General features: G+C 40.1%; 1 protein-coding gene across 3 annotated transcripts in view; it reads left to right on the forward strand.

Moving 5' to 3' along the window:
• The window catches only part of RNL (RNAligase), a 420,780-nt gene that overhangs the window by 247,211 nt on the left and 151,853 nt on the right, over window positions 1-21,716 (forward strand). For all 3 annotated transcript variants that reach the window (XM_089402248.1, XM_089402249.1, XM_089402247.1), the window contains 2 exons: window positions 17,692-17,789; window positions 18,260-18,320. In XM_089402248.1, the coding sequence (XP_089258374.1) occupies window positions 17,692-17,789; window positions 18,260-18,320 (159 nt within the window). The remainder of the gene's footprint in view (window positions 1-17,691; window positions 17,790-18,259; window positions 18,321-21,716) is intronic.

Below are 21,716 nucleotides of genomic sequence, written 5' to 3' on the forward strand. Positions count from 1 at the left end.
GCATGTACTTGTATTTATTTTCAGTATTTACATGGTAAATAACTTGTTAATTAAACGAACAAGTAGGTAGGAATAAATCAGTAAAGTACATGAAGGGTTTCTAACAGTTAGACTTAGAAATTCCAACATGGTATCAGAGCGTGGTTGCAGATCACAGGAGAACTGAGGACATCAGTCGAGTAGAGCAGAAACAGTAGAAAACAACTGTCCAGAGTGACAGAAGCTGCTCCTAGCAGAGAAGCAGCAAGGAAGGGGTGACGTAGTGCCTGTGTCATCAAGTTTGAGCCGGGAAGAGGATCAACGCAGTGGTAGAGAGGAGCATACTTGACCTACGTAGTGCTTGGTCATCTTTCTCAGTCAGGAAGGATTGATGCTCGTGGCCAGGAGGTGCGAGTTTTGCTGGTGCCGAGATTGCGTAGAGCCTGGAAGCTTTAACCTTCAGTTTGTTGGGGCTTAGGAGGCTTTGGGTAAGTTGCAGAGTGAAGCTGGTGGGGTACTGCAGTTAGAACAATGCCTAACAGGAAAGACCAAGGAGGAGGGAGGTGTTGCCGAGGATTTCTAGCCAAGAAATCCGGATCAGTGGTACAACTGCACTAAGGATTGGAGTAGGGGTATTTTGACATTGGTAGAGGGGTTTCTAGGAGGGAAATCGAGGCTCAGAGGGAGTCACACCGAGAACTTCCAGAAGGGAAGTAGAGGAGCAACGAGATGGCAGTGAATGGGGTAAGGGACCAGGACATGCTGGATAGAGCCTCAAACTTCGTAGTCTGGAAGGCCAGAATCTTATCTGTTCTAGACAGGAACCATCTCAAGCAATTCGCCTTGAGGACAATAGCTGTCCCAGTTGACCCGACTGATAACGATAAGTACGAGGATGCAATAGCGAGGGCCAAGAGCATCATCCTTGATGGGGTCAAGAACCATATAAAACCACACATTGCCGAGAAGAATACGACAAATGAGATGTGGGAGGCCCTAAAGAAGTTGTATCAGCATACTTTCGTGTAGAGGAAGATGCTACTAGAAAATCAGCTGCGGTCATACCAGATGAAAAAGAGAGAACAGATTGACCCCTTCGTCAGTCGATTGAAGGAGATCTGGGATTAGATGACTTCCATAGGAGCCATGCCAGATCAAGAATTGATGGTGAGAACAACCTTGAACGCAGTCTCAGAAGACTGGGAGGTGTTTGTCCAGATCATACTGGGCAGGGTGACCCTTCTAGATTGGGAGGAAATGTGGGTAGCTCTTCGCTATGAAGAGTGTTGTCGTGCAAACTGACACGACAACGCTCAGACCGGGGGCTGTCACTCTGATCCCCGGTCTCTCCGTTTAAGCCTGTCTCCCACGGCTAAGGGGGGTAGACCCTGAGGAAAGATGAAGGCCAACTGCCAAAACAGTTGGGCCGGGAGAAGAGATGCACTAAAATGGTTTTATTGATTTGATAGACCAGTGCCTAAATGAGTACTTTCTAGGTGATATAAGAGCGTAAATCATAAACAGCAATCACCATTCATCAAATGATCGGAACAAAGCTTTAAATATCCAGCCAAAATAAGAGAAATAATTTCGCTTCAAATAACAGTGAAACCAGATATCTAATTTGGATTTAGATCTCAGCGTGAAAGATATGCAATGATAAACGACTGAATGCGGTAAAAGTAATTCTCCACACACAAAAAAGAAATTTTTATGCTTTTCGATTTTTTTTTTTATATTTTTTATATTTTTTTAGATGCAACTATATATATAAAAAAAAGGAATTTAAAATCTAAATGTTAAATCCTAAAGAACTAAAACCTATATAACAAAAACAGAACTATTCAAAATCTAAACAAGCAAATATTTTAATAATTAAAATCTAAAACTAATCCAAATCATAACCAAAACATTTTAATTTTTTTTAAAATTTTTTTTTTTTTTTTTTTTTTTTTTTTTTTTTTTTTTTTTTTATATATATGAAATTAAATCTAAAGAAAAATTTGAAACGATTTAAAAAAAAATGAAATCTAAATGAACTTAACTATAACTAAAACCCTATTCTAAAACGAGACCACGCATTGAGCATATATGATATAATCAAAGCTAAACTGTTCGAATCCAACTGCCTGGGCCCGAAAACAAAGGGGACTAACGCATTCAAAAAAAAAGAAATTTCGAGCTGGCACGGGCTACGTCTCAGGAGGCAAACTGCGGCTGCAAACAAAGAAGACGAAGGCTTACGAAAGGAGCTACCTGGCCCGTAAATCTGAGAAACTCTAAGACCTACAGCGTGATTTGGACTGCGATATCGTGTGCAAACCCAGCGAAAGTGTGACGGCAAGTGAGAACGTGACCCAGTCTTCGCGGCACAGAAAAAAAATTATGCGTACAGCAGCTCTGAGAGGGGATGGGTGACGGTCGAGATTTTTTTTTTAAAAAAAAGTTGCTGTTCGATCCACGCATAACCAAGACAGAGGAAACAAATCGAAAACGACCAAAGTAATGCCACTGTAATACGATCTTCAGTTTTTGAATATGCAGACGGAGGCTGGGGAAAGGCTGGGGACTGCGTAGGGCACGCTGGGCTATGGTTTGACACCGAGCAGAGTGCAGCAAAAAGAAAAACAAACAAAAAAAAGAAGAACTATACTTGCAGGAGCAGAACAGCGATGCATATGACTCAGAAAAAGGATACCTCCAGCAAATTTACAATGAAATCAACAGTGCAAAGAGACCTACGCGATTTTTTCTTTAGCAAAAAAGGAATACGATTTACGTTGTTACCTGGTTTGATGGTTGCTAAATGCAGAGGACGCGTGGGTGAATGATCTTCCGTTGCAGGAGCCTTTGAAACTTGCGTTACCACTGTATGCTTTGATTGATGAATGCAGCTTGACACTTTCAAACCCCCCACGCAAGAAATGCTGCCTCGTTGTCTAACCTGCGTCTTCTGACTTTGAATGAAATCACAGTAAATGTAGCCCTATATATATATTTATCAAACAAAGCCAGAATTCTAAATGAAAACTGCGAATACGTTATAGCAGGATTGGAATGCCACGATTACTGTTCACGTGAAACCCTTCAAAATTAACCTCAAATCAAAATTTTAAAGCTCTGGAACAGCCAGATTTAACCATGATTGTAGTAACATTTTCAATTTATCAGAAAATTTGAACTTTACTGTGAAAATAAAGAAAACCTCTCAATGTAAAACACGAGACAAAATAAAAAAAAAATTAACCCAGGGCACAAACAGCTGGGCTCTGCACAGAACAGCCTGTGGGAGTCGGCTGGTTCAGCCCAGAACTTCCCCAAACGCCCACAAATACCCTTCACCTAAAGGTTTCCTGCACACCTCAAGCAAACATCAGCAAAGAGGGCAAGAGATGTTGCTAGATTTCAAGAAATAATGGAGATACCTGCCATTATTCCAGAAAACCTACAACACTCAAACCCTAGCACGTGAGCAAGATACCTGTACTCACAATGCTCTGAAAAATCAGCTAATTTAACTGCTGAAAACTGAAATATGCAGAAAAGCAAACATCTCATAGCAATTCCAGAGAGTAACACCAGCCAGTTTGAACCCCAAAGTCTTCTTTATTAATCAGAAATCAGATTACAAGAGAGCTTTCAGTACAGACTCACAGATCAGATAAACCTGTAAAATGACCCCCTAAGACCCTATAAGAAGGAAATGATCCCAACGGCTAGTTTTGGGTGATCCATGTAGAACTGATCTCGACCGTTGATGAGGATCAAGACATCTCTTGATCTCATCCGTCGATTTTATTTAAAAATGATATTTTGCATGTGTTCACAAAAAATATTATTATTTTATTATTTAGGGTTTTTGCTTTGTTTTATGAATTTTTTATTATTTTTTATTTTTTCTTATTTATTATTATTATTATTATTATTATTTTTTTTTAATATTTTATTTATTTTCTAAATGGATCATTTGAACCAAACCGTTGGAAACATCCCCTAGGACCTAGGACCTAGGACTCATGAGGGGATTTAAACATTTCTCAACCCTCAAGACACATTACATCATGACTTTTACAATTTACATCTTAAGGGGACGAACCCACTTTAACATAGACCCTCATAAACCACCCAGTTCTGCGACACAACTATAATCTAGCAGATTAACACGCTAGGATTCTCCTAAAGTCCTAATAACAAAATGCATCCCGGCTTTGGGGTCGGGTTTGAAGGAAAACTCTGCCGATCCATGGATCGGTGAGACTAAAAACCTCCCGAGACGCAGATCATCATTAGAAAGTTAGGTCCACCTAGGCAACTTTACATACATGACTCCGATCTGCTTAGATTATTTACAATTCAAACATGCAGATTGGGTTTACAACAAAAATGATCAAGCTGTCGATGACTGTAGGCTGGCACGGACACGTCGCTCAGGAGCTACCCCTCTCTGCCAACAGAAAGGAGGTGTACTGCATGGGCAGTTGACCGGTAGTGGTCAACATCTGGCTCTACTTGGGGACACGTTGCTGCACTGGTAGGAATGTGAGAATCCAGAATCTGCATCCATACAACACACAAATAAAAATAAGTAGCGTCCATTCCAAAATCATCATATACATTAAGCACAGGAAAGATAAAAGCTCTTCATTTATTGACTAACTAATAACATGAAAAGTAAATCTAATCCTAAAAACAGAAATAAAATGCTGAAAAGACAAGGAGTAGGGATAGAAATACAATACAAAAGATGCCCCATGGCATCAGATATCATCTCTGAAGAACAGCTTGAGCATTTGGCCGTTCGCTGGTAGATGAAGTGGTTCACCATCCAATCTGCTCAAGTGGAATGAGTTTGGTCCAACTATATCTCTAATGATGTACGGTCCCAGCCACAAGCTGTCAAACTTCTTATGCTTTCCTGATTTTTCATTTTTGCGATCCCAAAGTAAAACCATGTCTCCAACCTGCAAAGATCTAGATCTAGAACATTTATCAAAGCTTTTCTTAATATTAGATTGATTTTTACATGTAGTTTCAAAAGCTGTCCGACGAGTCTCATCTAATTCCACAATCTGATCTATCCTATTCTGAACAACATCTTTATCAGTGGAAAAATTTTGGAGAAGCTGATAGGCTGGCAATTTTAGGTGCACAGGTAAGGTAACATCCAAGCCATAAACCAATTCAAAGGGAGATTTACCAGTAGATTTCTTCTTAGTAATTCTGTCTGCCCACAAAGCATACTTGATTTTGCTGTCCCAAGACTTCTTGTTATCTCCTACTATTTTCTTGATAATGGTTATGAGATTTTTATTACTTGATTCAGCCAAACCATTACCCTGAGGATAGTAATTCGACGAATGAGATAAGACAATGCCATATTTGAAACAGAAAGATGTAAACTCTGAAGAACTAAAAGCCTTGGCATTGTCCGTAGTAATCTTGGCGGGGACACCAAATCTAGTAATGATATTATTCTCAATGAAATCCATAATCACCTTTTCAGTGGCATTCTTAGCAGGAATGGCTTCGACCCATTTAGTGAAGTAATCAGTAGCAGTCAAAATCCATGAGTAGCCATTGCTAGAATTTTCATGGAACTTCCCTATGAAGTCCAGACCCCAATGCTGAAAAGGTGCCTCTACAATAACAGGTTGTAGAGGAAGGGCAGCAAGCTTCTGTTTCCCAGTGAACAGTTGACAGGCTTGACACGTTCTAACAAACTTGTGCACATCAGAAAAAATCGAAGGCCAGTAATAGCCGGCTCTCAGGATTTTGTGGGCAGTAGTTCTAGCAGCATAATGACCACCACAAAATCCTGAATGAAATTCGGAGATTAATCTTTTGGACTCAAGATCGTCAACACACCTAAGCACTATGCCCTCTGGATTTCTCCATCCAAGGCCATCCTTCATAAGGCAGTACTTAGTGGCTTTTAGTCTAAGAGCCCTTCTCCTATGAGCGACTAAATGGTTAGGACATGCAAGGTTTGTTAAGTAGTAAACTATGTCCTTATACCATTCATGCTCAGCTAACCTTCTTAATTCAGGTGAAGATAGATCGTCAAGGCAGAACAAACCAAGAGTCTTTTCATTACTTTCAGCTAACATTTGAGCTAGACCTTGGCCTTTGATCAGTTTAGTGGGTCTAATTTCTAAATCATACTCCTGTATCTTAGTAACCCACCTAGCACGAGTCCCTAAGCAATCAGTTTGAGTTAATATGTCTTTAACAGCAGAATGTGGGACGAAAGCGATGATCTTAGAATAACCCACATAAGTTTTAAAATGCTTAAGAGACTTGACCAGGGCATAAGCCTGCTTTTCCATGGTATTGTACTTCAATTCGGAGTTTTGAAGTGCTCTACTCATGAAAGCGATAGGCTGCTCATGACCATCTTTATTCTTTTGAAGCAAGACACCGGCAATGGTATCCTCAGAAGCGAAAGAAAAAATCATGAAATCTTTGGAGTAATCAGGACTAACAAGGACAGGAGCTTTCGCGATAGCAGACTTGATTTCTTGGAAAGCCCTTTTGCCCTCTTCCTGCCAGACAAATTTCACATCTTTCTTCAGAAGACTTTGAATGGGCTTAGCTATTTCCACATAATTTGGGATAAATCTTCTAATAAAATTTATCTTTCCAAGGAAAGACTGAAGGGACTTGAGGTTATGCGGGAGAGGAATCTTTTGAATTGCTTCAACTCGTTCAGGATCGACCTTGACTCCTTCCTTAGAAATGATATGACCCAGAAGTTTCCCTTCAGTTACCCCAAAGACAGATTTAGCCAGATTCAAAGAAATTCCATATTCTCTGCACCTATCGAAAACCTTCCTAAGATGATCTATATGGCTGATACCATCTTTAGAGAAAACAGTAAGATCGTCTTGGTAAATTTCGATGATTTTCCCGATTAACCCTTTGAAGGCATAATCCATGGCCCTCTGGAAAGTAGCCCCAGCATTTGTTAACCCAAATGGCATTCTGATGTATTCAAAAGTGCCCCATGGTGTTGTGAATGTGGTCTTGTGTCGATCTTCCTTTTTAACCCAAACTTGATTATACCCAGAAAAACCGTCTAGCAATGACATCATTCCAGACCCAGTTACTCTTTGCAACAAAGTTTCCATTTTTGGCAAAGGGTAATTATCCTTCTTGCACGCTAGATTAAGGTTTCTAAAATCGACACAAAGTCTTATTGTACCATTCTTCTTCCTGACAATCACCAAATTCGAACACCATGTCGAATGCCTAGTTTGAGCGATGATTCCTGCTGCAAGCATCTTCGCAAGCTCTTTTTGGACCAGGGGGGCTAACTTAGGATTAATCTGCCTAAGTTTCTGCCGAAAAGGTTTAGCATTTTCGTCTTTTAAGGGAATAGTATGCTCCATAATATCTTCCCTATAGCCCTTCAACTCATCATAGGAAAAAGCCAAAACATCTCGATATTCACGAAGTAAATCAATTAACTTTTTCCTTTCCTCCAGACTAGTACCTTTACCGATTTTAACCATTTTCGGATTTTCAAAAGTACCAATGTTAACTTCAAGGTACTCGCCTGGGTCCAACTTGTCTTCTTCTCTCAGCTTCGTGGCATCATGCCGATCAAAATGTTGCTCTAAGGCAACTACATTTCTGGGAGTAGGGTTTATGATATGTCCATGATCTAAAGAACCATCCTCGCCAGAAACTATCCGGAAATCCTCAAACTCATCCAAACGATTGAGAAAACGAACGACTTGTTTTTCATCATTAAAAACTTGCCAATGCTCTGAGTTGTCTGGAACAGATGGTCTGAGTATTACTTCCATTTTAATTTTATCGTTAATTAACTCGTCAAACAACTGGAAAGTGGTAGCAGCTACGGCAAGCTCATCTGCCGAACTATTTAGCTCTCTAGGAATTGCTTCAAGGTTAAGGGCATCGAAGTGCTCCATAGTATCCCACACAACATTTCGATAGTTTCTTAATCTCTGATTTCTACACGTGAATTTGTTCTTAAGCTGTATGATAACCAAATCGGAATCCCCCTTTATGCTAAGCAACTTAATCTTCAAAGCTTTGGCCAATTCAAGGCCCAACAATATGGCTTCATACTCAGCGACATTGTTGGTTGCTTCAAATTCTAGACGATAGGCAAACTTGAATACGTGACCAAGGGGAGACTTAAGCACAATTCCAGCACCCTTACCATGACTAGAGAAAGCACCATCGAAATACATATACCAGACTTCATCTTTAAGACTTCTGACCTTTTCGTCGGGAGGAGCTATGAAGTTAGACAGGATAGCATAGTTCCCGATGTCAGATTGCTCTCTAATTATTTCGTTATGAGGCTTTTTAGGATTTTCAACATGAAATTTCCTCTCAGGCTCTCTATTTAGTATTTAGTCTAACGAAACCGTCACCGCTGGGAGAAGGAATCATAGCATATGACCAATTCATCTGAATGCTTCCCCCTAGATCAGAGGCCCACTTTCTAGATAACAGCATGCCCCAAGCATCAGGTACATCAACAACAACAATATCCATAACCACCATGATGTCTGGGTAGACCGAAAGATGAACTTGCAAATCCTTGATTAAACCATGTACTTCGATCTTCTTAGAATCCATGGCGCATATATTATAGTAGGGTCTGGAAACTCTTAAGTTAAGCTGTTCCATAACCCTTTTAGTCATAACACAAGCAGATGCACCTGAATCCAACATGCAGTTATTCAATTTATAACCATTGACTAACAAGGTGATAAAGAAGGGTTGATGATCCTTGTTATCAGCATCTACGCTTTGCAGATAAATAGGAGCATCCTGATAGTCAACCTCACGAATCTTCTGTTGAGAAGCGTTGACTTGAGGACCCTGAATTGCTTTTAGTAATTTGTCTCTTTGGGAAGGGATCTTAGCGATCTCAGACACGGGAACCCAGATTTTAGCATTATTAAACCAACTCCCCAAGTCGACATCTATTCCTGAGTTTATACCAGGGTTTAAAGTTCGAGGAGGAATTTGATTCCCGCTCTGATCTTTATCCCTTCTCTGGTATGTTATACCCTTATCTCTAGCAATTTCCAGAATTTTCTCAGGAGAGGGTTTCTCACCATATAACCTGGCCAAAATGTCATCTTCGTTTTCAAGGTTATTTATACTAAAAGCAGATTTAGGATTCACAACATCATAGCTTCTTTCCTTAACCTCTATCCAATCATTCATGGGCAAAGGAAACTTGCTCCCTACCACGTTTATTTGCTCACCTGTCCCAAACATTCCATTATCGAAAAGTCTTCTGATAATGAGACAAGAGGATTCTTCGTGAAAATCAGCACAAGCACGACAGTAAGGAGGAGCATCATCCACCAGATTGGTAAGCGGATTAGGGGGCCTCTGCTCACTAGATTGACCCTTTCTTTGCCAGTTACTATTTCTGTTATTATTATTTCGAGGCTGAAAATTTTGCGGTTGCGCTCTTTCCATTTGAATTAACCTATTCTGCAAAGTGTTTATCTCCTTGTTATGATTAATTTCCATGGTTTCAATTTTCTGAAGCAATTTGAGAACAAGTTCATTTTCAGGCTCCTGGGCTGCTTTTCCCTTAGGTTCCTTTAGTTTCGTAGCAGCCCTATCAAAGCCTGGGATTTCAGACTTCCCAGAAGCTGCCTTGTCCTTTTCAAGTTCTACAGCTAAGGCTTGGCAATCACGATAATCAGTAAGTTTGGCACGCCTTAACTCATAAGATGGTTCAGGACCAAAGGCATCGATATAAAAGTCTTGGAGAGTTTTATCTGAAGGTTTATAGTCCTGAGGTAATTCTCTAATAATACCATTAAACTTTCTATTAAATTCTTCAACAGTTTCGTCTTCTCTCTTTTTCATCAGAGTAAGAGCTCTTACAAGATGTCTTCCCTCTCTCTTATCTCCAAATTTTTCTCTAAATGAATTAATGATTGATTGTAAAGAGTCAAAAGAATTAGGAGGTTTTTCTGTAAACCAGTCATGAGCATCACCTCCTAGAGTCAAGATAAAAAGGGTCATCCTGACATCTTCATGGTCAAAATCAGGAGATCTAGCATACTTAGCCATCCATATGTTGAAATCTCGCAAATGGGAATTAACAGTAATGGCATTATCTCCATGAAAGCTAGGCAATTTGTCTATCCCAACAGATGGAATATCATTGGGGGCTCCAGGAATGTTAGAAAAATCACAAGGGGCAAACAGACTCATGGTGCTGCGCTTAACTTGACCTTTAAAGAGCAAATGAATATCGGAGAGGGCTTCTTGTCCAAGATTTCCAAGAAGTGTACGAGAAGCGAGTTTGTGTGATCGCACCCTATAAACCTTTTCAGGGTCAGGAGTAGGATTGCACAAACCGCTTGGATGTCTTCTAGTGTACACTCTTGCAGATAATATAGGAAGTGGAGTCGCCACCTGAACAAGAAGCTAAGCACAGAAAAGCTTGAAGAACAAGGACCAAGGAAAGAAAAACTCTATCCCCGGCAACGGCGCCAAAAAATGTTGTCGCGCAAACTGACACGACAACGCTCAGACCGGGGGCTGTCACTCTGATCCCCGGTCTCTCCGTTTAAGCCTGTCTCCCACGGCTAAGGGGGGTAGACCCTGAGGAAAGATGAAGGCCAACTGCCAAAACAGTTGGTCCGGGAGAAGAGATGCACTAAAATGGTTTTATTGATTTGATAGACCAGTGCCTAAATGAGTACTTTCTAGGTGATATAAGAGCGTAAATCATAAACAGCAATCACCATTCATCAAATGATCGGAACAAAGCTTTAAATATCCAGCCAAAATAAGAGAAATAATTTCGCTTCAAATAACAGTGAAACCAGATATCTAATTTGGATTTAGATCTCAGCGTGAAAGATATGCAATGATAAACGACTGAATGCGGTAAAAGTAATTCTCCACACACAAAAAAGAAATTTTTATGCTTTTCGAATTTTTTTTTTTTATTTTTTTATTTTTTTAGATGCAACTATATATAAAAAAAAGGAATTTAAAATCTAAATGTTAAATCCTAAAGAACTAAAACCTATATAACAAAAACAGAACTATTCAAAATCTAAACAAGCAAATATTTTAATAATTAAAATCTAAAACTATCCAAATCATAACCAAAACATTTGATTTTTTTTTTTTTTTTTATATATATGAAATTAAATCTAAAGAAAAATTTGAAACGATAAAAAAAATGAAATCTAAATGAACTTAACTATAACTAAAACCCTATTCTAAAACGAGACCACGCATTGAGCATATATGATATAATCAAAGCTAAACTGTTCGAATCCAACTGCCTGGGCCCGAAAACAAAGGGGACTAACGCATTCAAAAAAAAAGAAATTTCGAGCTGGCACGGGCTACGTCTCAGGAGGCAAACTGTGGTTGCAAACAAAGAAGACGAAGGCTTACGAAAGGAGCTACCTGGCCCGTAAATCTGAGAAACTCTAAGACCTACAGCGTGATTTGGACTGCGATACCGTGTGCAAACCCAGCGAAAGTGTGACGGCAAGTGAGAACGTGACCCAGTCTCCGCGGCACAAAAAAAAAATTATGCGTACAGCAGCTCTGAGAGGGGATGGGTGACGGTCGAGATTTTTTTTTAAAAAAAAAGTTGTTGTTCGATCCACGCATAACCAAGACAGAGGAAACAAATCGAAAACGACTAAAGCAATGCCACTGTAATACGATCTTCAGTTTTCGAATACGCAGACGGAGGCTGGGGAAAGGCTGGGGACTGCGTAGGGCACGCTGGGCTATGGTTTGACACCGAGCAGAGTGCAGCAAAAAGAAAAACAAACAAAAAAAAGAAGAACTATACTTGCAGGAGCAGAACAACAATGCATATGACTCAGAAAAAGGATATCTCCAGCAAATTTACAATGAAATCAACAGTGCAAAGAGACCTACGCGATTTTTTCTTTAGCAAAAAAGGAACATGATTTACGTTGTTACCTGGTTTGATGGTTGCTAAATGCAGAGGACGCTTGGGTGAATGATCTTCTGTTGCAGAAGCCCTTTGAAAATTGCGTTATCACTGTATGCTTTGACTGATGAATGCAGCTTGACACTTTCAAACCCCCCCACGCAAGAAATGCTGCCTCGTTGTCTAACCTGCGTCTTCTGACTTTGAATGAAATCACAGTAAATGTAGCCCTATATATATATTTATCAAACAAAGCCAGAATTCTAAATGAAAACTGCGAATACGTTATAGCAGGATTGGAATGCCACGATTACTGTTCACGTGAAAACCCTTCAAAATTAACCTCAAATCAAAATTTTAAAGCTCTGGAACAGCCAGATTTAACCATGATTGCAGTAACATTTTCAATTTATCAGAAAATTTGAACTTTACTGTGAAAATAAAGAAAACCTCTCAATGTAAAACACGAGACAAAATAAAAAAAAAATTAACCCAGGGCACAAACAGCTGGGCTCTGCACAGAACAGCCTGTGGGAGTTGGCTGGTTCAGCCCAGAACTTCCCCAAACGCCCACAAATACCCTTCACCTAAAGGTTTCCTGCACACCTCAAGCAAACATCAGCAAAGAGGGCAAGATATGCTGCTAGATTTCAAGAAATAATGGAGATACCTGCCATTATTCCAGAAAACCTACAACACTCAAACCCTAGCACGTGAGCAAGATACCTGTACTCACAATGCTCTGAAAAATCAGCTAATTTAACTGCTGAAAACTGAAATATGCAGAAAAGCAAACATCTCACAGCAATTCCAGAGAGTAACACCAGCCAGTTTGAACCCCAAAGTCTTCTTTATTAATCAGAAATCAGATTACAAGAGAGCTTTCAGTACAGACTCACAGATCAGATAAACCTGTAAAATGACCCCCTAAGACCCTATAAGAAGGAAATGATCCCAACGGCTAGTTTTGGGTGATCCATGTAGAACTGATCTCGACCGTTGATGAGGATCAAGACATCTCTTGATCTCATCCGTCGATTTTATTTAAAAATGATATTTTGCATGTGTTCACAAAAAATAGTATTATTTTATTATTTAGGGTTTTTGCTTTATTTTATGAATTTTTTATTTTTTTATTTTTTCTTATTTATTATTATTATTATTTTTTTTTTTTAATTTTTTTTTTTAATATTTTATTTATTTTCTAAATGGATCATTTGAACCAAACCGTTGGAAACATCCCCTAGGACCTAGGACCTAGGACTCATGAGGGGATTTAAACATTTCTCAACCCTCAAGACACATTACATCATGACTTTTACAATTTACATCTTAAGGGGACGAACCCACTTTAACATTGACCCTCATAAACCACCCAGTTCTGCGACACAACTATAATCTAGCAGATTAACACGCTAGGATTCTCCTAAAGTCCTAATAACAAAATGCATCCCGGCTTTGGGGTCGGGTTTGAAGGAAAACTCTGCCGATCCATGGATCGGTGAGACTAAAAACCTCCCGAGACGCAGATCATCATTAGAAAGTTAGGTCCACCTAGGCAACTTTACATACATGACTCCGATCTGCTTAGATTATTTACAATTCAAACATGCAGATTGGGTTTACAACAAAAATGATCAAGCTGTCGATGACTGTAGGCTGGCACGGACACGTCGCTCAGGAGCTACCCCTCTCTGCCAACAGAAAGGAGGTGTACTGCATGGGCAGTTGACCGGTAGTGGTCAACAAAGAGATCATAAGGCTAAGCAAGGCGGGAAGCAACGACGAGGGGATCAGAATCAAGGAGGAAGAGGAGGATGCTGCCCTAGCATCTGAGGGAAAGCAAGAGAAACGAAAGAAGAGTGACCTCTCCAAGGTAAAATGCTTCAATTGTGGGGAACTGGGTCGCTATGCGAGCCGGTGTCCGAGGAAGAAGAGCAAAGGAGAGGCTTTTGAGACCAAGGCTGCTCCAGCAAGGGCAAAGAAGGAATTAGAGATAGATGATGATTGTGCCATGAATGCTCACATGCCACTTGAGCGAAAGTGGGGAGACATCACGCTGTAGTCAGACGGATTATAGGCAATGAGGGGTAGGATCCTCGAGGTACCCAACCTCTTGGATTATACCTTGCTACGGAAGCCCTGAAGAGGAGTAGCAGGACTGGCGGATATCGGTAGAGGCGGATGCGGATGGAGCGACAAAGGGAGCTACAGTGCAGGATTCCCAGGACAGCGCGAGGCTAGCAACCTACAACAGTGTGAGAGGCACGAGAGTGTTGCACCAGTGCAGGATGGCACAAACAGGTGTGCAACGGTGCGAGATGCGGGGAGCTGTTGCAATAGCGCAAATGTGAGTAGAGGGAGCACTTGTTAGCGACAGATGGAGCTTCAACATCAAGAGTGTTTCTAGCCTGATGAGGATGTCAGATGTTGGGTGGATCAGTGACTTACTTCTTAGCAACTGAGTTGTAGTGCAGTAGCATGATGCATCATGATGAGAGGGGGTTGCAGTGCAGATGCAGTGTTGGGAGTATGGACCAGCTGTAACACAGATGCAGAGTGAGTTGTCGTACGGATGCAGTAGTGGTAGTGGCAGGGCCATGGGCAGCAGTACAAGATGCAACAGTGCAGAGGATGTTGGGCGGGGAGTCTTAGCATCAACACAGGTACCGGTTCCGGATAATCAGTGCAATGCTCAGTGAGGAGTATTACTAGAGCACAATCCTCACTAAGAGGGAGTGTTGATTTGGGGTAGAATCGGATTTGCTCTAGTCATGAAAATTGGTGGAGAGGCTAAAACACATGAGATCTCCAAGACCCAGAAATGGTTTAGACAGATTATACCCGGTTTGAGAGATATTAAAATAATTAATATTGTAAATGGAGTTCCTAAGTCTAAACGTAGGAAAAATAAAATATTGATGGGTATTAATATAAAACTGGGTTAGAAGGTTCCAAAAGTCATGGATCAAGCCAAATCTAATCTTAGCCTTTGATTAGAGATTTAATCTCGGCCGTTGATGGACCAACAAGAAAAGTATAAGAGGAGGCTTGAGGGTCAGTTGGAGAACGCACTAGAGTGATTAGTCATTCTATTCTCTAGAGCGGGGTTTTGCTAAGAGAGATAGAATCAATGATCAACAATGAGTGGCAGTGAATACAGAAGCAAAGAGGCAGGGAGAGTACTGGGAGAATCAACACAGAAGCCGGGAGAGAGGGATGCAGAGCTAGCTAGGGCCCATGCAGAGGCAGCCAAGAGCTACGTAGCGCCTCACAGAGCCAGCGTGGGTGACGCAGAGGCTCTAGAGGTTGACGCATGAGTTATTGGGCTGATGCTGGGCTAGGAAGGGCTGACGCAGTCCCTAGAGGCAGACGCTGGGGTTTTCGTGGGGCAAATTGGAGCTAGGAGGTGTTGGAGTGTTCATCTAGGGTTTCAGCCGGAATATTTGCTTCCGAGTAGAGAGGTACTACTGTCGAGATTATTCTCTGTTGTGTGAGACGATTTTGGCACCTAGATTATATTCAAAAACTGCATAATAATAAAACCCTCAGATAGCTGCACCGGTTTTCTCGCATTGTGTTTTTCCGAGGACATTGGTCCAAAAAAAACGGTGTCACTTATGTGCTTGTTTTGTTTTCTTCAGTTGATGATTTGTAATGTGTTGAGCATGTACTTGTATTTATTTCCATTATTTACATGGTAAATAACTTGTTAATTAACAGAACAAGTAGGTAGGAATAAATCAGTAAATTACATGAAGGGTTTCTAACAGTTAGACTTAGAAATTCCAACATGATGCAGAGCCATCCAAAGGTCACGCAGAGGCAGCCAGGAGTTGCGTAGAGCTTGAGGAGGGTCAGCGTGGGAGACACAAAGGCTCCAGAGGCTGACGCAGAACCCCGAGAGGCTGAGGCTGGGCCAAATAGACTTACACTGGGCTAGAGAGGCTGACGCATACCCTAGAGGCTGACATTGGGAGATTCTGTGGGGCAGATTAGCACTGGAGAGCTGGATAGGGTGACGCAGTCCCTATCAGGGTCATAGAGAGCAGCAAAAGTGCTGCAGTGTTACTGTGGGATCTTTCCTCCGGTGATTTAGCTGGAATATCTATCTTCGACTGAGAGGTACTACTGCCGAGGGCATTCTCTATTTGGTGAGCAATTTCTGGCACCTAGATTGTATTATGAAACTACTTAATAATAAAATCCTCTGATAGTTGCACCGGTTTTCCCGCATTGGGTTTTTTGGGGGACATTAGTCCAAAAATAACGGTGTCACTTGTGTGCTTGTTTCTTTCAGTTGATGATCTGTATGTGTTGACACTGTACTTGTATTTATTTTTAGTATTTACATGGTAAATAACTTGTTAAGTAAATGAACAAGTAGGAAGAAATAAATCAGATAGTCTAGGAAGAATTTCTGATGGATAGACTTAGAAATTCCAACCTACACAACTCATGGAATCTAGTGAGATCACCATCAAAGGTACCTCAAACCGTAAATTTATCAGAGTGGACCATATTTAGTGGAACAAGGCATCAAAGTGTGTCACACAAGCCTCATCTTCAAATGTCTTTCTAGCTTAATACTTGTAAATAAGCTACTGCACTAAGGTATGTGAGGGTTACCACCATGCCCTATTAGGTGCCTACATTCTCAAGGGGCGGAACATTTCCTAGGTTGACTCGTCAATCAAAAGGTTTAAGTGGAAAGTGAAATGGTTTGTTGTTTGAGTTCATAGAAGATGCCATTGTGGTATCCACCAATATGCTTGACTAATCTGATGTGAGCAATCGTTGGACCTGAGTTATGCCTTTCATCGGCCTATTTTCACCCCCCTTCAAGTGCACCTTTTTCTTCAATAATTCTGTTTTTCTTTGTATGCATAGCTTGGGTTACAGGCTTCATTAGATGCATCAAATACTCCCATTATCCCATAGGACATAGTGTTTCATTGCTCATTAGGATTTGGACATTTGAAAGTTCCTTTTATTTAGGTAGACGATGACGTGCCAGGAACTGGCTGAGGGCTAATGAGGAAGGTAGAGCTCAGGTTAGGCTTTTGTTTAGACACTTACACATTGTCGCAGCCACGTTTTTCCCTTTTCTCTTCCATAAAGCATATGACCCAACATACACATTATTTAATCTCCATATAGTTTGGACATCACTCCATTCAGTAATCAAGTCCTGCCCATTCGATTTTGTAATTTTTACCTATACTTTTGTTTTCTCTCTCATAAGGCAGCGACAATTGATTAATTTTAAGTATTCATGACAAGGGTATTTCAAGTATAATTGTTTTCTTAGTACTCTATTTTTAGGACATGACCTTTCACCCTATAAAATTCTTGTGCTTGCTTTTGAAGTTTTATAACAAGTATTAAGGCTGCGTAATGCTCTAGGTCAGGATAGTCTTTAGTAGCTCCTCGTGTCAATGAAATTCTAACATCACCACTGTTTCTGATGCCTCTAATGTATGCAGAATTTTATTGCTTAGGAAAGGTTATGTCAGATTTATGCTGTTGTCTCCATCTATCATACACTGTTGTGATCTAATATGTTTTTGAATCATCTAGTTGATTCTGCAGTTCGATTCCGTTTTGGTTAGATAATAAGTATATGTCAATAGCTGCTAGTTTTCGATGATGTAGTTCTGTTCTTTTATTCCTTGCTTTGTAGGCGAATTTTATCGGTAGTATTCTTCAGCATTTCACACATATCATTTTTGGTTGCTTGTAAGAATGATGACGTCACATTGACTATTTTACAGGAAAGTACTGGCAGAAGTTACTTGATAAGAGGAAGAAGATGCCACATGAAATAACTCTTGCTGACAAAAATGCACCAAATGAAGAAGTCTGGAAGCAGGTATTGTTTGTGAGAAAATGCTTAATTGACAATACACTGAAGAACATGTAATGGGATATAGGCAGTTTAATGTTTTTTGTGCTTCCAAAGTGAGCAATATCTTACATTGCTCAATATAATAGGAATTGTCATTCTCAGGCTGACCTTGCATGCAGGTTTTTATAACGTATTTTAAATGTCTGCTTGCTTGACATGTTCATATCCAGTCTACTATTTTTTGTTGGTTGGGTCAAATCTAGCTGTTAAGGAATTTTCAAAAACGCTTTATTAACTGGGTTTATTATGTCTAATGCTATGTCTAGGGCCTAGGCATTAATCTGGAGATGTAAATGAATTTTGTGGAAGACTAGATTGATAAATTGATGGGAAAAAGAATGAGCAATGACTATGAGATGGAGGGATATTCAGTATTTCATTTTTTGATGTATTTTTTGTGAGAATTATTGTAACGACGGATTAAATATTTGCAGATTGAAGATATGAGCAGGAGCACTTGGGCAGTAGCAGTGCCAGTGATTCCCAACTCTGAAGGTATTTTACGAACCCTCTCTTTTCATTATTAGTGGCTTTGAATTATTCATATTCTATTATTCGTGAATAAATAACTTATTTCTATTTATGTGAATGCTAAATTATTCATCAAATACTATAATCAGCTTAGTTATACGTATTTGAGTGCCGACTTTTTTCTATTCTTCCTGATTAAATAGCTTCTATTTCATGTATTCTAGTGCAGGCTTTTTTCAAGTCCATGGGATTTTGTTAATGGCTATGCTATTATTGTTGAAAAGTGTAATTAGGTTAGGTCTTCATAATGACATGTAATTGTGACTTTTGTAAATGATCTAATAAAATTATTTTTGTAAGCCTTGCTTCGTGGGTTTCATGAGTAAGTGATTTTATTTTAGATGGCTCCCATTGAGAGCCTTAGGATTTGTTATTAAGGTCAATGAATTAATGTCATGTATGAAGAGCTCTTCTTGAGCATATGTAAAATATATATGAGTCAATCTAGCGTCTAGGAAGCTCTCCAAAAGACAAGTACAGTCCTCTTGATGTCGATCTGCAATATGAAGAAAAATAAACTTATGTCGGCTCACCCGAAGTGACAGATCGGTTCACTGGTTCATGTCGGCTTGAGTACATGGACAAACTACTATAAATAGGCGGGTATGATCTTCGCACAAGTACAGTTTAGAAACTTGGATACCTCTGCAATTCTGGTGGGTAATCACAGTGAACAGACTTCGCAGATCTGAGTCATTTCGGTGGAGAAGACAGAAAAGGATCTTTGCATATCTCTGAAATTTAGATAAAGGAAAAGAGTCTTGGGTTACCTTTGTCTAGAATGAAGACCCCCTTTCATTTTTGAGGAAAGGCACCACCAAATTTCCTTTTGAGAGTTCTATTGGGGGACAAGCAACAAAAAGAAGAGCAATTACATTTGGTCCAATGGACAAGATTTTTCAAAAAGAGAAACGGGAAGAGCTTGATCTCACCATTGCCTTCTTTTTCTATCAAAACTTCATATCATTTAATGTTGCACACTCACCTCTATTTATTGAGATGTGTCGAGCTCTAACTCACGGGTCTCCATCATGGTATGTGCCTCCTGGTTCAGAGAAGCTTAGAACCACATTGTTAACAAAGGCAAAAAAAGAGGTGCAAAAAATGCTTGAGCCTATTGTAGCATCATGGTCAACGTTTGGGGTTAGCATTGTTTCTGATGGATGGACAGATCCAGCACGACACCCAATCATCAACTTCATGGTGTCTTCCTTGAATGGTCCAGTTTTCTTGAAAGTAGTGGATACACTTGGAGAATACAAGGATGCACAATTTATGGGTGAATTATTTATTAAAGTTATTGAAGATGTAGGTGTTGATTCTTGTGTGCAAATCGTTACAGATAATGCAACTGTTTGCGAGGCTGCTGGCATGATTGTGGGAGCTAAATATCCACAAGTGTTTTGGACACCTTGCATTGTCCATTCATTGAACTTAGCACTGAAATCCATTGCTTCTGATGTGATTTGGATTGGTAACATTATTGAGGATGCACGACATATCCGTAACTTTGTGCAAAATCATACAAATTCCCTCACTATCTACAAAGAGTACAACAATCTGTCATTGTTGAAGACTGCTGATACACGGTTTGCCTCTTCATTCATGATGTTGAAGAGGTTGAGGGAGGTCAAGACTGCTCTTGGGGCCATGGTTATTTATGAGTTTTGGTCTTTTTGGAGAAAGACAGAACAAGTAGCCTCTAAAAGAGTGAAGGACACAGTGCTAGATGATGCTTGGTGGGAGAGGGTAGATCTAATTATTCAGATCATGGACCCTATCATTTCTTTGCTTCGATTTGCAGATACAGACAAACCCATCCTAGGAGAGGTTTATGAGGGATGGGATTCCATGATTATGTGAGGAGCATTATTCTACAGAGTGAGTGCCCCGAGTATGAGACATCACCAGAGGCCTTCTGTGGTACTATATAGGATATTCTTGTCAGCAGATGGGACAAGAATTGCACACCTTTACATTGTTTGGCTCACTCATTGAACCCAAAATACTACAACCATGAGTGGCTGAATGGTGGACCTTCTTGCAGATTCCCTCCTCACATGGATGGTGAAATCTCACAGGGGAGGAAAGATGCATTCAGGCGGGTTTTCTAGGATAGAGCATCCCTTGATGAGGTGGAGGATGCCTTTGCAGAGTTTTCCACTGGCACTGGTCGATTTGCAGGATATGATGTGATTAGAGACAGGGGGCTAAGAAGCCCTATTCTTGGTGGGCAAATCATGGGGCAACAAGCCCTCCTCTTCAGCAGTTAGCCATGAGGCTCCTTTCTCAGGTGACTTCATCCTCTTGTTGCAAGAGGAATTGGAGCACATATGGGAATTTGTATGGTGTGAAGAAGAGCAGGCTTGAGCAATCCAGGGCAGAGACAATGGTGTATGTGCACACCAACCTTCGTCTTATTTACAGGCAGAGGGAAGAGTGGTTGAGGGGAAATACAAAGAGGTGGGATGTCTTTCCTGATGATATGGGTCTGGACAACAGTGTTGAGTTGGCATTGGCCAACATGGATCTCAATGATCTAGTGCTAGAGCTTGTTAGATTTGGTGACGGTGATATTTTCAACGGGTCATCCTCCACACCAGTAGATGCAGAGGCGACTATGGATACAGGGGAGGAGGGCGATTCAGAGGAGAGCAGTGGTGACCATGATGATGAGGACATTGATGCTGATTTTGATGATGACTATGAGGACTGTTGACTCATGAGTCATGGGCTCCGACTACCTATTGCCTTCAGGCTGGTATACCTGTAGTTGTTTTATATTTTCTATTTCTTTTTGCCATTGCGGCTTTGCCATTGCACTACCTATGTAACACATTTTGATTTGATGACTTAATGAGAAAACTACAGTTGTCAATGTCTTTATCTTACTATCTTAGTATCTTGTAACTGTAAGTTGTCTTTCATTTATGAATCATGATTTATCATTTTATGTGACATGTTGATGTATTTGAATTTGGTATGTAGTATGCATGCTAATTGCTATAATGTTACTATTACTAACTTACTTTGTAAACAATAAAACTAACATCTAGATGATCTATGTTTGAAATCAATGAATTTGTATAATTAATGAGAATTTGTGTAAGAAATATCTAGTTTTTAATATATATATATATATATATATATATAATAAAATAATATATAACGAATCCTACGTGTCTTGTTCCGGGGGTCAACGTGTTTGAATCCGACTGTCGAATCCTCGTATCCTACGAATCCCGAATTCCTGTGTCAGGTGACTTAGGCGAAATGGAATCATCCTCATTGGAGGATTCACCGATCTAGAGAGGAAGCAAGTGTTTCATCAAGAACTCCATCTTGTGGAGTTCATGGGAT

Source organism: Pinus tabuliformis, chromosome 2_1 (genome assembly GCF_031772625.1).
Source record: "Pinus tabuliformis cultivar Carrire ecotype Pingquan chromosome 2_1, CPIR1, whole genome shotgun sequence".
NCBI classification, from domain to species: domain Eukaryota; kingdom Viridiplantae; phylum Streptophyta; class Pinopsida; order Pinales; family Pinaceae; genus Pinus; species Pinus tabuliformis.